Raw genomic sequence first — 16,418 nt, forward strand, 5'->3', positions numbered from 1 at the left:
AGAATATAATGATCCACATAAAAATGCCTCGAAAGTGTGTGGTTTTCCTTATTTGTTGTAAGCTAACACGACACGCCATTTTGTGTTGACTCCACAAAATGGCTGACCACGTTAGTTTGCAATATAAAAGGAAAAACACACAATTTCGAGGCATATTTGTGAAGATCTTTCCAACCATTGGGATTTTATAAAAAAACAGGTTCAAACGCTTTTCGTAGACCAACTCGTCCCTTTAAATAGTGGCTAGTAAGTAAATATTAAATTTAATACCAATATCTGATATATGTCTTTTTTAATTAAGAAAGTCTTTGTAAAGACTCATCATGTTGACAGTCTTTCAATTTCCTTGACATAGAGATCAATTTCAAAATCAATAGAAGTATCATTAAATTAGCCGTGTAATTATTGAATTTTCTGCTTATTTTGTACATCCTAATCAAACCTTAAGTTGAATAATCAAACCGCTGTCAAATTTAAATGAACCATATTCTTTTTGCTGAAGTGACTAACAAACCCAACCTTTGATTTTATAATTGAGCAGCTCCTTCTACTGGTGCAGCAATATCTTTATCAACCTTAAGTGGTACAGAACTTCAGCTGAATTGGCAGGTAGGTTTAAGACGGGTCTCGGCCCAATTTCATTAAGCTGTTTTGCAGAAAATACTGTAATCAAACTACTTTGCTTAGCAAAAATGAGTTGGGCACCAACCAGTGGCCACAATTGTAAACTTAATGAGTTTTTGGCTGGTTTTGTGCTTACAGCTTACAGCTGGTTTTGTGAATTTAGAGCAAGGTTTTGTGCTTACTGGAAAATCTAAGCTTGACTCTTGATCTGATAGTCGTATTGATTTTGATTGATTTTGCCTACTCACAGCTTCCACCCCAGTCCACCTGGCAGTGCAGGTCTCTTGATAAAATCTACATCTATTCAAGGCTTGAGTCAGAGAGTAGCTACAGCTCATCAATCGCTGAATATGAGGCAGATGTTACTGAAGCCATCATTAGTTCTTTGATGCCATGTACTGGATACAGTGTTGTTGTCACCTTCACTAATCGAGATGGGAGATCCAGTCCAGGCAGTGTTACAGCAACAGAGACTACTGATGCTGCGGGTAAGTGTAGTATAAATAAAGGTTTAATGGTTGTATGGGTAAGTGTAGTATAAATAAAGGTTTAATGGTTATATGGCTTCTGACTGGCACTGTGGATCAAAGATACTGACAAAATAAGGAGACCGCAAACATAAGGCTAGTTTAGCTCAGTTGAATGAGCGCCGGCACGTTAATCCGGAGGCCGTTGGTTCAAATCCTGCTCTAGTAATTTTTTCTTTGTTCACAACCCACAATCAGCAAAGTTTGGAGTATAACTTGAATAATTGATTAATGACAAGGTCTGAACCTGCCGTGGCTTTACTATAAAGGACTGACACAAAGTTGGTATCCATTATCACTATAGGCATCAGGTTGGCTTAAAAAATAATGATAATAATAATAATGCATTTATAATGCGCCATCTATCTAGTGTACAAGACCCTATTCCCAGGCGCAGAACAAAAACCAATACATATACAACAAAAAAAGAAATATATAGAATACAATACAAAATTATACAATGAATAATCTACTGTCAAGACAAGTAACAAGCTAAGTGTATGAGGATTTAAATAAAGGAGTTTTCAGCAAGTTTCTAAACAATGGAAGAGAACTACAGCATCTGATGTTATTAGGTAAAGCGTTCCAAAGTTTAGGAGCACAAGGGGAAAAGGCCTGATCGCCATATGATGAGGAAGTTCTAGGAAAAGTTAAAAGGGACTTAGCAGAAGAACGAAGAGTGCGAGAGGGAGTGTAAGGTACAAGAAGATTTGCAATGTAAGACGGAGTTAAGCCGATCTGAGATTTAAATGCAATAAGTAAAATTGAATTGAATTCGTTGTCGAATGGGAAGCCAGTGAAGCTCCTGCAATATAGGTGTAATATGATCATGTTTTTTAGATTTTGTTAAAACACGAGCGGCAGCATTTTGTAAAAGTTGTAGTTTGTGGAGCTGGTATTCAGTAACTCCGTATAACAGTGAATTACCATTGTCAAGGCGAGAAGTGACCAAAGAATGGATGATAGTAGCAGCAGTTTTATGGGATAAGGTTTTCCGAATGGTATTTACAGTTCTTAAGTAATAATATGTATTGACAGATTCTGCTGACATGTTTATCCATGGATAAGGTGTTATCAAAAATAATTCCCAAATTACGCGCACAAGGTGAGGCGTGAAAGGAGGCACTGTCAACATGGATGTTATGATCAATGATTTTATGACGTTGATGTCTTGGAGTTATAATGGAAACTCTGGAACAATCTACCCCTTGAAATTCGTCAGTCTTCTTCATTGACTGTATTTAAATCCTGCTTAAAAACCCACCTGTTTTCCTCACGTTTTTGTGATTAATTTGTGGTTCTTTTCTTTTCTTTCTTTTCTTTATGTTAGTGCGCCATGAGCGTCAGTCATGGCGGATACCGGTGCCTTATAAATTTTCATTATTATTATTATTATTTTGTTTGTTACCGGTACCTCTATTTGCAGCTCCTGGTCCTGTGCAGTCTTTGGATGTAAGTCAGGATACAACAGGATCTGACATTCAGCTAAGGATTACTTGGTCTGCTCCAACTGAGAATAATTGCCCAGTTGATGATTACATTATTCAACATGGCCTGACCAGGGTTCTGGCCTGTGATGCAGACATTGAGTCCCCTCGTTTTGAAGTTCAGACAACTAGTATCACAAGAATGCATCTTACGAACCTGCTGGCCAATTCAAGATACTTTGTGTCTGTGATTGCTAGGAATACTATTGGAAGCTCGACATACACCCCTATATACAAAACTACAAGTAAAAAAGGTGGGTATATTCAATTATTGGTATATCCCATTGAATTTTCATGGAATATTTTAATTGTTGTACATGGAATTGTTATTCCAAAAGTTGCTGCTTGAAGAAAAAAATTAACCAAATAGTTGGGAGTGTTGTATCAATTTTATACGCCAATTAAAGCACTTTAAACAGAACTGTTTTGCACAAGTGACATCATTGGTGCAGATTGCTGTTGATAGAGCCTGAAAAGGAAAATGTCTACCTCCATAACCATTCTGGAAGTCAAATTGTACCCAAAGCTTCGTGTTCCTGCTGATAGCACCATGACCCTGGAATTCACTTTATGAAGACCTCGCACAAATTCTCTTGCTGCAGAGAAACTTAAAACACACTTGTTCATGCTTGCTTGCCATCAATTTGAGAATACTTGAATTTAACTCGTACTAGACTGGCGCCTTTGAATGTTTTTTTAAAAAGTGTGCCTCACAAATGCTGTATTATTTGTACTCAGTACAATAACACAGGAAAAATGACTTGTAAAATAATGTAAGCAAGATTCATGACCAAGTGATGACATTAGGGCCCAATTTCATAGAGCTGCTAAGCACAAAAATTTGCTTAGAATGAACTTTCTTCCTTGATAGAAACAAGATTACTAACCAAATTTCCACCTGATTTTCGGACTAAACAAACAACAGCTGTGAATACCAGTAACAAGCAATATGCAACAAATGTAAATTTGGTTGGTAATCCTGTTTATATCAAGGAAGAAATTTCATGCTAAGCATTTTTTTGTGCTTAGCAGCTCTGTTAAATTGGGCCCAGATGAATCGGGTCAATGCTTGTGATTGTTGCTTTATATCCAGTATTGATAATACTTTTCTACATTTATCTCTCAGCGCCAAGCTTCGTACCAACAGTATCTGTTGCAGCATCTGATGTCACATCATTCAGCATACGCTTTACATGGAATGATTACAACTGTACTGAACTCAATGGAGAATTTACATTTTACAATGTTATCCTGACTAAAGTTGACCAGCAGAATGGAGAGACAGCTCAAGGTTTTAACTTAAACTCTCCAAGCCTAAGACAATATGGACTGAATCCTTGTACTAGATACAGATTTAAGGTTGCTGTGAAGAATGATATAGGGCTTGGATATTACAGTGATCCCGTTGAAGTCACTACATCCTCCGTGGGTATGTATTACTATGAATACTGTAATTATAGTAATAGCCTGAGGTTTTCACTCTAGCATGGTCTTTTCAAAGGCTTTCCCGAGAAAAGTCAGACCATTAACTATTGTTTGCATGTATACCGTTGGTCCTTTTGGTTGGTAAGCAGTTTGCAACAGCTATAATTCTATTTTAGTACTATAAAAGTACTAATAATATTAGATACATTTTTATAAAGTGCATATATAACTGGAAGAAATCTCAATGCACATGACAAAACTACAAAGACTGAGAGAATGCGATTTCAAAATATTTTTTTTCATGCCTAATGTAACAATTTTAGGGTCGTGGTGTAACATTAGGGTCGAAACGGAGCAATTTTTTCTTGGCCTACCACAAGTGACATTCATTCAGTGGCTTTCTGCTTTTGTGTTTTTTTTTTGTTTAACCACAGTGGCATCTCTGCTGCAGTCAAAGCATTAAAGTGTAGAGTTTCTGTACTTTGTCATTAAACTTTGTAATGGTTTGCATTTTTCACACTCTTTTCTACAGTCCCAAACACAGTACGGAGTTTAACTGTGAATCCTGTACAAGGTTATCCTACAATTCTCAGCCTGCGATGGTCTAAGCCTGTTGGCGAATGCCCAATTGACTTCTATACAATCTCTTACAAACTGAGCTATGCATTCCAGTGTGAGTATACAACATTAGCTTCTAGAAACACATCTGGAACTACAATGGATACAATGTTTAACATCACAGGACTTCTGCCATATTCAACTTATTTTGTTTATGTGAAGGCCAGCACTCCAGCTGGAGAAGGAGCATACTCGTATACGCGTGTTGCTACTGCTGAGGCAGGTAAGGTATCCAATTTAGGATTGAATTCCAAAAGGCTTTATTGTAATTAACCTTGATCCTTCCATATCAAATCATCATGCCTCTCTCTTATTCTTTTCTTATTCTTTCTTGTAAATAGACATGTACATGTATAGATTAATGATTTTAAAGTTTCTGTTATGTATTTTGTAAGTTTTAGTATTTTTATAATGAATCCAACCGTATGTGGTTGCAAACAAAATGAACCTTACCTTCTATTTGACAAATTGAAATGATTTATTAAACCAAAATAAAGACCATTGTAGCCAAAGGATGAACTGTAGTCAAATTACAAAGAAAAGCAACATTAACAACAAAACAATGTTAAAAATCGAGATTTAACAAGATCAATATAACGGTAGTGCCTTAAGAAAGTTTCAGAGACTGTTTTGTCATTCATCATAATGATGGAAGATGTGTATACAATCAAATTTCCAAGGACAGAGGAATAGAGGCCTGATACACTCATTTAAAGTGTTCTTGGGTTCCTGATACACTCATTTAAAGTGTTCTTGGGTTACGGCAGTGGGTATGACACCCTATGTTCTGACACCCAGAACATCATTTGTTTTTGGTTGAGTTTTTGCATAAAAAACAAACTAGCCAAAATAATTTTTGTTTTGAAAGTTATCAACCGCATTCTTTGTCATTAATTGATTTTTTTCTTTACAGCACCGACTGAACCCCCATTGGATGTGGGCAATACTCACGTAGTGAAGAGATCACTTGAGTTTGACTGGAGTCCACCACCATGCCGCAGTAGACGTGGTGACATCACTGGCTACTCCTACAGACTGGTGAACTTAGATAGAGACGATAACAATATTACAGGAGACACTGAGAATATAGGAGTTACAATTGAAAACCTGGTGCCTTATACGCTGTACTCGTTTCATGTGCTTGCCCGTACTGCTGCAGGGGATGGCCCATACAGTCAGGGCTTAGAAGTACGCACTTCTGAGGCTAGTAAGTTGATTTCTTGTAATCAAAGGCCCTTTATGAATTCATGGCTTCAGCTTTGGATTCGGCTTCAGGCTCCGTTCTTTAGTCTGAAGCCCTGAGTGCATCTGCAAAGGATGCGCAATCGCCGTCCAATGTCGTAGAGCTGCTTGACCCTTTGGTGCACAGATTAATTTTTTAAAAACAAAACAAAAAAACATGTTCAACCGTGTTTTTCTCAAAATTTTTCAATAGCACTCCATGTTGAACCTCACACCAAACGAAAGCTAAACAACTGCTTTAAGCAACCAAATGAGGGCCGTATATATGGGGCTTGTAGTTTTTAAGTTATGACTGTTTATAAAAGTCCAACTTGAAGTGTTTTTGGTGGTCGCTAGTGACCGCCTTTGCACCAAAGGGTTCAGCACAAAAAATACTTAGCTTATCAAAATGATTTTTACCAGAATGAGGCTACCAGCCAAACTACTATGTTTATCTACCATTTGTAACTGGTATCCTACCAAATTCTGCTTGTTCTAAGAAATATTAACAGGTTATTTTTTATGGTGAGTTAATTGGAAATTATAAATGCAAATTAATTGTGTTTCCTAAAACCAATAATGTCTTTTTGCATTAATGTAGAACCTCCTCAAGTGATGATGGTCTCCACACCAAGTGGAGATGCGACATCAATCACAGTAGAATGGCACCGACCAGACCCACCACATGGAATAATCATAGCGTACTACGTTAGTTACTCTATGGTCACTCAAGACGGGCTTAGTGATCCTGGTCAAAGCGAGACAGTTACAGATGGCTTGGATCAGAAAGTCCTGCAGTTAGTATTGACTGGTTTAGAATCCAATGCAAATTTCTCCATTAAGGTACAGCACATTAAAGTATAATAATATTATTTGTTTTTTACCCTTACACCGATGTGTATTTAGCACTTTATCCTTTCTCCAGAAGACGATCAGAGCATATGATCGAAACGTCAAGTTGAAACCAACGGTTCTTTTCAGAACCACCCCATCTCATTTAGAGATAGTCATTACATGGTGTTACCACAAACCTTTCCATACTGTATACTTTCCCAGGTTTTGTGTGGAAAAAAAATCTTCAGGCAAATCACTCAGGTGGGATTTGAACCCACAACCCTTTCATTGCTAGAGCAGATACCCGGCGGCTAAAGACAGTTTGAATCCTATGCTATAGGAGGGGAAACCGCAATAATTTTATAGCATATGAAGAACTAGTGTGCATCTGCTCAACGCCTGTCACGGCGACCCGTTCAACACGGGAAATTCCCTTGAAGTTCACACACTCGGGAGACATATTCATCAGTTTAAGAAAAGTTATTTTGTTAAACTTACAAAGTCGCTCGGCATCGTATAGTATATATATTCCTCTTTCGAAACAGTACCCTTTTTATATAAATAAGAGCCAGTAAAGAGGGGCACTTTTTGGTTGAAAAAGATGCATTTTGACTAAAAAAATCAGTTTCCTATGGAGGTCACACCACATTTTGTCATTTTTTGTGGGGGTTGTCCCACTAAATTCAACGGCAAACTCGCTAGCAATCTCGCACCACCAGAAGTCGGATGGTTTATGAAACTAGATAAAATAAGCTTTCCATCCATGTAACATGTTTTGTGATTTGTGGACTGCAAAAAGGGGCACTTTTTGTGTCAAATCATGCAGTCCGTTAGAGAGCTTGCACCCCCAGAGTCTGGACTACGAGCCATATGGATAGTGCATTATGTGGCGGAAAGCTAGACCTCTTCAAACCGCGCGAAGCACAAACATCGTTTAATTGGAAGCAGGAAATACGTCGTTTGGCAAAGCTTTTTGCTGTTTTAATCCATCGTTCTTTATGCCTCAACAATAAATTTATATCTAAGAAGCATTTTGGTTCAATAATGTAGCGTTTTTAATGTCCAAAGGTATATTTGAATAGTGGAAATTTGTGCTTTTCTTCGCCTCGAAAAATCACTCGACGTGGCTGGATTACTACATTTAGTTAATAGGGGTGTTTTTTGCCGAATATGTGGTGGGCATGCCAAAAATGCTAATACTTCGTTAAAAAAATTGCAACATAAAATTATCATTCAACACATTAGTAGAAGGGTCCCATGTCCTTTTTTTGTTAAATGATGTACAGAAATATTGACGAATCAAGTTTGTTGTGTAACATTAAACAATTTTTGTCATTGTTTATGTAAACTATGTTCAATATTTCTGTATAATAATTGTAATCTACTCTACATATGCGACTTTCAATGAAATTGATTTATTACTCCTACTAACTGCAATGTTTTTGTTTTAATTAAACCTTGTGCTTCCTGCCACTTCTTACGAAGTCTAGAAGTTTGATCCCCTAAAATGTAAATGAATTGTTCCATTCCCGGCTGTGCACTCAAGCCGTTACACAGTCGGCTCACACACAGCGTGAGGGATTATCTGCTCAAAACGGTGCCAAAGTTCTTCATATGTGTTATTTTTGCATCGGGGATAAAGATTATACAAACAAAAATACAGTATACAGTGCTTAATACACATTAATGTAAGGGTAAAAACAATGTTTATTCTTTATTCGTGATGCAAAATATAACAATTATAAAATATAATTTTAGTTCATTTAGTCTTAAAATATTCCGTAATATCTGAGAGGCTTGAAATAGACATAGTGGTCCGTTCAAACACAAATGCTGAAGATGGTACTTATACTCAAGTGCCATCTTGGGTTTAGGCAGGTACTATAATAGTACTTTATCTCTGACTATCCACAAACAAGCCATTTGCGAGTTAGATTTTGATAATATCTAGCTCAGTCACAATGTACTGAATTTGAATTCCTCATACCCTATAGAGACAGTCGCTATGTCAAATTAATGGTTGGAGGCAAGCTTTTGTATAGCAACCTCCAGATGAGCAAACCCTGGTACTATTGTGTAATACACATCCTTTCAGATTCGTGTACGGGTTCACCGTCTCCTACGTAAGTAAGCAAAATCTTGCCCCTAATCCTGTGACATAGCAACTGTCTCAGTAGTCTGAGGAATTCAAATGGCTTATTGACAAGTCTTTCTCTGCCCACCTGTAGGTTCAAGCAGAAACTTCTGTGGCTGTTGGAGACCCCAGCACACCTATCTATCGAATTACAAAGGAGGGTAGTAAGTACTATTTTACATCAAAAATTGTTTTACTTCAAACTATTTTCCATCAAGTTACATTTTGGGAATTAAATTGAGACATATGTGAACAGTACAGTTTTGCTTTAGTTTCTTTGACAGTGTGAAGTTCTATCTATTTTGTTTATTTTTTTTTTTTTTTTCATTAAATGTTTTTACTTCAAACTATATTATACTTCTAGTACCATTTTACATTAAGTATTTTTTATGTAAGTACATAATATTTACACGAAGTACTATTTTGCAAACCATGCTATTTTCCACATTTTGCGAATTTTAAAACATAGGTGAACAGTACAGTTTGCCTTTGCTACTTGGACAGTGTGAAATTCTATCTGTTTATTGTATTTTTTATATTTCCTATGAAGGATCTTGCTTTCAGAAATTTAACCTTGAGTGTTTGATATGATTATAGTTCCAGGCCCACCATCATCTCTAAGAATTGGAAATAAAACGGAGACAGAGTTGGAGATAGAGTGGAACAAACCAATGGTACCAAATGGGAGAATTATCAACTACATTGTAAGTGTCAACAACAATAACAACAACAAACAACAACAATTATTTTTGATAAGAGACTCTTTGATAATATTTGTTTTAAATATGTTATTATAATTTGTATCTTAATTGTGATTTCTAAACTGCCATTTCTATATTTGTTGTTGCTTTTTAAAATATTGTTTTTATTTCAGGTTAAGCGCCTGGAGGCCTGGCATAAGGCGCTATATAAATACGCTTTTATTATTATTATTACAAAAAATAACTAGTTCTTATAAAGTGCAGTTTACAATTACTGTATCAATGCGCTTTACATCATTGCACTGGTCATTAGGCCAATTACATTCCCTTAATCTTTCCAAGCTCCCTGTGGAGTATACAGCCTGAGCTGCTGTGGTGCTCTATGGCTTTTTCAAGCACAATATCAACCTCTACCCTCGCAGGTACCCATTTATACCTCTGGGTGAAGAGAAGCACCCAGTAAAACAGCTTGCTCAAGAGCACTAGTGTCAGACCAGGATTCAAACCCACACTCCAATAACTTAACACCCAGGACCTGAACTTAATGCACTAAACCACTCGGCCATGACTCTTGGCTGATTGGTCCATCTCCCACAAGTTTGACAGCAAACGACTCTTGCTAAAGTTATCTCAGATTTACACACAAAACCTTTTATATTTTCATAGAGCACATTAGAAGTGTGATTCACATGTACAATACTATTACAACATCAAGATGATAGGAACAAACATGTCTCCAGCTGTGCTTATTTATAGCGCAGTCACTAGTTTTTTTCTAGATACCTGTGCTTTATGAGATTTATTATTATTATTATTGGAATCACCTTTACTTATTATCATTTCCAACAAATCTTTTCCTTTCACAAACAGATCAAATATCGGCCATCATTCAAACCCTACCAGTTGGATTTTACACCTTCAACATTTACAAGGCTACCAGTTTCCAGTCCAAATATCTACAGAAGAGTATTGCTTGGACTCGAACCCGGAACCCAATATGAAATTGAAGTGTCTGCAGAAACAAGCATTGGTCAAGGAGATCCTGTATCCATCGCTGGTTTCACAAAACCCAAAACAGGTTTAAAGTCAATTCAACTTTCTATTCAAATCACTGGAAAATCTTAAATTTTATATAAAAACTTGAACAAAGACAAATTGACTAGAGCATGGCTTGAACTTGCGATGTCTGGATTTTTGGTTGAGTGGAAGTAAGTCAAATCTTGCCGCTATTTGTGGCTGCTACTTACGTTAGGCACCATTATGTAGCACTCAATACCCAGCTATTTTGATTATCCAGGAAAGTATCAGGAATGAAGTGATATTATTGTTATGTACTGGACCAAAGCAGCGCAAAATGTATGTTAGTATTTTTATCCAACTGTCTATAAATCATATTTCAAAACTTTGTTTCCTTCGTGCAGATATTCCCAATCCTGAGTCTCCTACATTAGATTCGGCCAAGTCTACAGCTACAGCTGTTGTCATCTCAATAAGTAGAGTGGATAACCCATATATAACGTAAGTATCATCTCTCCCTCTGATCCGAAATAATGACCTCCGGTTTTACGTGCCGACACTCTACCAAATGAGCTGTAAAAACAACATTAAACCATAGGTCATTGCTTCAAATCCTGCTCTACCCAATTTCTTAGTCCAACCCCAAATCATTTCAAAATTAACGCAATCAGTTTGCCTTGTGGTTTATAAATTTAAACATTTTATCTGCTTTTTCTAATTTTCAGTTTTTCAAAAATAACTATCCTTGTCTTTTTGCCTCGTTTCCCTAGCCAAAGAATTTTATTTTTGCATGATTTTTCTCCACAGTCTTCTTGAAATTTTATGACATCAACAACTTTAACGTGGCATGTACAAGATAAAATATTTTTGTTTGTGGTCTCCGATAACTAAACTTTAAGTCTCAACTCTGACTTTTAGGTCATATATGGTGTGGGTCAAAAAGGTAGCGTCAAGAAAGAGAAGACAGTCGGGTCCCAATCAGCAAGGTGAATCTATTGGGACATTTGATGAGAACCCCGACTCCTACATTGCTGCTGATATACAGAAGGACGATTTCAAGGAGGAGTTTAAAGTTGGTGATAACGAGACGTATAATGGATATTACAATCCTCCTCTAGAGGAAGGGGCCATGTATGAGATCAGGTCAGGAGCAAGCAGCAAAGCCGATGATGTGAGTATCGTGATGTAGTTTTCCTTACCACATCAGGGCCCAATTTCATGGCTCTGCTTACCGCTGAATTTTGCTCTTACGATCACGATTCCCCGCTTACGTGCAAGCGCCGAATTTCTGTGCTAGCCTTGTAATCGTAGAATGCCTAGTAACGTGGAGTATGCACGCGAAGAAGCCAAAATTCGCTGCTAACCCGGGAAATACGATTGACGTAAGCGCATAATTCCCTGGTTTCGCATGTGTCGATTCTTTGCTTATTGTACATGTGTAAGCAGAGCCATACTTTGTTCTTACTGTAAGCAGAGCCATGAATTTGAGCCCTGGATTGCTGATACATGTTCATTTATAACTGTTCTAAAAACTCACCTTTTTGAAATAAATATTGACCAGTGATTTTCAACATACTTATTTCATACTTCTGTTCTCTTCTTTTGATATGTTTATTTGTATCATGAGCGATAACCATGAGCGCCTTTTTGTGGCAGAGACCGGTGCCTTTCAAGACTCCATTATTATTATATTAGGGTGTCATGACCGTGTGGTTAAGAGCATCAAATTCAAGTTGTGGTGGTTTAAGTCATCGGAGTGTTGGTTCGTATCCTGGTTGTGACAATTGTGCCGTTGAGCAAGATGCGTTAAGTACTATAATAACTGCTTCTCTTCACCCAGGGGTATATAAATGGGTAATTGCGAGGGTAGAGGTTGATTTGCTCAGGGCTGTATACTCCACAGGGAGCTGAGAAAGAGTAAAGGAATGTTATTGGCCCAATAACCAAGGCACTAATGTAAAGCACATTGAGACGGTTATTGTGAGATGCGCTATTATATAAGAACTTGTTTTTATTATTATTTTTATCAGTAACCGAGTCATATTGTTATGTCAGTGAAAAAAGTTTACAATCAGCGAGTTTGTAATTGTCAAAATGCTGTAACTCACTTAAAATAGCCCAGATGTGCACAAAACAAGTAAATACCAAGATTATTATTATTATTATTTTACATTGTTATTGTTAGTTCACAATATATTGCAGCCCGAAGGCTGAATTGCCCAGTGGTTACCGGTACAAGACCTTATGTCACTCTTATTATTCCACTAATATATGTAATTACCCCTTGCACGCATGTCACACGTGGCGACTGTGCCATGCTCACCATTTTGGTGGTCAAGAGGTTTACGTGTGAACACTGTATCGCCTAAAATGAGCACTTCACTGAATTGGGTCAATAAAGCAAGGAGATTTTCTGAGAAAAACTAAAGCTCAGTCAGTAAGGATAGTTCTCTCATTTTTCTGGTTAAGTACATGTACATGTATATAGATGACAATAGGATAGCAAACTAACTGTGAGGTATTTTTGTTTTGTTAGGCGTTCACTATGAGTTGGTCATCACCCCTTGGTTTGACTGGTGAGTTTCTTGTAGTTTTGTTCGCTATTCTTGTTTCTTTAAACCCCAATGCCACATGCTGTATCAATTAAGGGAGTGCAGTTCTTGCTCTGTGCATCGACTGGACGTATGCGACTTTTGTGTGAATTTATATTTCCTATGTGGTATTACCATGTGTGTATATCTACTCTGCTGGGTAGATAATGTTCTTTTTAGAACTTATCTTATTCTACTTCAGCAAAGTAGTTTTCTGGAATTCTGGAGTTTTTCTCAGTTTAACTACTACCTGGGTGGAAGGTAGAAACATTGATCAAGACTACCAATTTAGCTTTAGTGGACTGAAGAATGTGAGAGATGTGGGCTCTTTCTTAGATGTGTGAATACTATGCTAGATTCAAAGCTCTTTTGAGAGATGTCATGAACAAAAAATGCTATGAAATGTTTGTTGGGTACCAATTGAGAAAAAGTTTATTAAAACATTTAATTTAAATCTTTATCCATTAAAAAGCTGATTAGGGGCTGTCAAGGTTAAGCCAAAGTATAAAAAAAACTGTTATTGAAAGATTTGACAACCATAAAATATAAACGAATGTAATTCCAATGAACATGTAAACTGGGATCCTTCTTTTGTTTGCAGTTGGTGAATATTATGTAAGCAATTCGGGACCTGAGTCACCTACAGAAGACGAACCTAGCAGCATTGGAACTCTTGTAGCAATCCTCGTCAGTGTCTTACTGATTGTTGCTGCAGCTGGATTCTTGGCTATGGTTGTGATCAAGAAAAGGTAGGCACGGTCCAATGCAAAAAATTAATTATTTATTAATTTTAATTATAGTTCCTTTAACCTTAAAACTTTCCTTAGTATTTGAGAGGCTTGAGTTATAATTGGTCCGCTCAAGGACACAAATGCTGAAGATAGTACTTAACTCAAGTGCCATCTTGGGTTTAGGCAGGTACTAGTAGTACTTTACCTCTGACTGTATCATACAATGTTTATGCTCAAGGACACAAATGCTAAAGATGGTACTTAACTCAAGTGCCATCTTGGGTTTAGGCAGGTACTAGTAGTACTTTACCTCTGACTGTATCATACAATGTTTATGTTTCCACAAATAAGCCATTTGCGAGTTAGATTTGAATAATGTCTGGTACAATGACTTACTTAGTTGCAATGCACCGCTTACATTTGAATTCCTCAGACTATCGAGACAGTTGCTACACCATGTAGGGGCAAGCTTTTCAATAGCAACCTGCAGGATGAGCAAACCCTGGTACCATTGTTCCATACTTGTCCATTCACAATTGTGTATGGGTGTTCACCGACGTAGCTATGCCTTTCACATCCCCTCACCGTCTCTTACGTAACTACGCAAAAGCTTGCCCCTCATCACGTGGCTTAGCTACAATTTGTGCTTTAGCAGATCTTTGAAATTGGGCCCTGGTATTTTGGAGTATTTGCCTCATTTTGGTCTTGGAATTTGATACCTTTTGGATTTGAACCCCTAACCGTGTGAGTGCTTTCCATGCAGTTTAACCACCTAACCACATTTTTGGGGCAAAAGTTGATCCCTTCAAATTTGTACTTTCAAAAACTGTGAAAAATTATGAGTTCTGTTATATGTAACTTGCTTGCTGAAACGTAAGTTTAACAATACAATTTTTGAATGTTCTTTTTTACCTTTTTAGAAAATCACAGGGTACTGGAAGACCTTTTGACTCCATTGGAATGAGGAATATTGCTAAAGAAAGTAAGTACATTACTGTGGACATTCTCAAAGTCACTAAATGGTCATAATGTGCACAGACAAAAAGAACCATCAAAGAAGCTTGGTAAAACAACCCACTGCACCCACAGCAACTGCCGTGGTGCCCTGTGCTTTTGCTGTTGTGCCCTCTTCAAAGTTCCAATACAAAGCAACATTTTCTGTATAGAATTGCCCCCATTACGAGAAAGAAAATACTGCGCGCCCCTTCATGAACAGAAATCAAGGGTTGATTGTTTAGAGATAGGTTCCCAGTTGGCCTTGTGATTCGTTCAGCTACAGTTTTCACAGGGGCGTTAGGTTCCTTATCTATAGCAAACTATCATGACTGAGTGGTCTAGTTCACAGGGGCGTTAGGTTCCTTATCTATAGCAAACTATCATGACTGAGTGGTCTAGTTCACAGGGGCGTTAGGTTCCTTATCTATAGCAAACTATCATGACTGAGTGGTCTAGTTCACAGGGGCGTTAGGTTCCTTATCTATAGCAAACTATCATGACTGAATGGTCTAGTTCACCAAGCACTCTAGTGTTCAGCAGCAGAGAGCTGGTTTGCATCAGACTTTTTGTTTAAATTTTGTTTATTTTACTTTGCCTCATGATATGGAAAAGGCCAGATTTCACCTTGATTATATTGTGCGACACTGCTCTCCACTCATGTTGCATAAAGGTCATCCCTCCATCTCAGGAAAAAGTTAGCTCACCTTTTTGGCTCAAGTCCAAACCACCACAAGGGACGCCACCAAGGCAAGCCCAAAAAAAACATTGCCCAACAAGCAGCAGAGGACGTCATTATAAAAAATGTCTGAGCCTTAGACTTTTTTGTAAATACCCAATGCGCAAGCGCTAACTGTAAAATGAGATGTATGCTGGTCTAGCTAGGAATCAAACTTGATCTCCAGCTAGACCAGCATGCACCTCATTCCATGCATAAAGCATGGGTACCGGGTATTTGCAATAAGGTCTATGTATTGCAGCATGGGTCTGGTGTACTGCAGAGGATAATGTATTTTATCGTTTAAGTAATAAAATTAAATATTTGTATAACGATGGTCAATGTGTGTGTTTTGCATCAGCTCCAAGATACACACCAGCACCAACTGGTCCTACTCAGTTGAAGCCAGTAGCCTCAGAGGACGCCCTGACTAATCTAAATGATAAGAAACCCTCTGGAGCTTCAACGGTGATGCCAGAAAGCCAGTTGAAACCACGCGTCAAGAAGGTAGATCAGACTGCAACAGGGTCAGCTGGACCCATCAAGAGAGAACAACTCAAAGGGTACATTAAGAAGAAGAGAGCCAAGACCAATGAAGGATACAAACTGGATTATGGGGTGAGATACTTAGCGTAGAAGATGTCTGCATTATTCCTGATTGCAAACTTTGTTCATATTCATTTATGGCGTGTTGTAGCTGAGTGGATAAGAAAACCGGCTTTTCTAGTCAGCAGAATGAGGGTTTGAGTCAATTGTTCCCTTATTCAAGACACTTGACCACTATTGCTGCGTCCTTT

The 16,418-nt window shown here is 37.6% G+C and overlaps 1 protein-coding gene across 1 annotated transcript in view; it reads left to right on the top strand.

Moving 5' to 3' along the window:
- LOC117297662 (receptor-type tyrosine-protein phosphatase T-like) overlaps positions 1-16,418 on the top strand; it is a 43,793-nt gene that overhangs the window by 14,292 nt on the left and 13,083 nt on the right. Inside the window, exons 10-25 of the mRNA XM_033780810.1 lie at positions 542-609; positions 875-1,112; positions 2,578-2,892; positions 3,765-4,067; positions 4,596-4,904; positions 5,595-5,888; positions 6,504-6,745; positions 8,965-9,034; positions 9,468-9,574; positions 10,442-10,649; positions 10,993-11,089; positions 11,507-11,759; positions 13,125-13,164; positions 13,781-13,928; positions 14,831-14,892; positions 15,983-16,239. Of these exons, the coding sequence (XP_033636701.1) occupies positions 542-609; positions 875-1,112; positions 2,578-2,892; positions 3,765-4,067; positions 4,596-4,904; positions 5,595-5,888; positions 6,504-6,745; positions 8,965-9,034; positions 9,468-9,574; positions 10,442-10,649; positions 10,993-11,089; positions 11,507-11,759; positions 13,125-13,164; positions 13,781-13,928; positions 14,831-14,892; positions 15,983-16,239 (3,011 nt within the window). The remainder of the gene's footprint in view (positions 1-541; positions 610-874; positions 1,113-2,577; positions 2,893-3,764; positions 4,068-4,595; positions 4,905-5,594; positions 5,889-6,503; positions 6,746-8,964; positions 9,035-9,467; positions 9,575-10,441; positions 10,650-10,992; positions 11,090-11,506; positions 11,760-13,124; positions 13,165-13,780; positions 13,929-14,830; positions 14,893-15,982; positions 16,240-16,418) is intronic.

This window comes from Asterias rubens, chromosome 12 (genome assembly GCF_902459465.1).
Source record: "Asterias rubens chromosome 12, eAstRub1.3, whole genome shotgun sequence".
In the NCBI taxonomy this organism is placed as follows: domain Eukaryota; kingdom Metazoa; phylum Echinodermata; class Asteroidea; order Forcipulatida; family Asteriidae; genus Asterias; species Asterias rubens.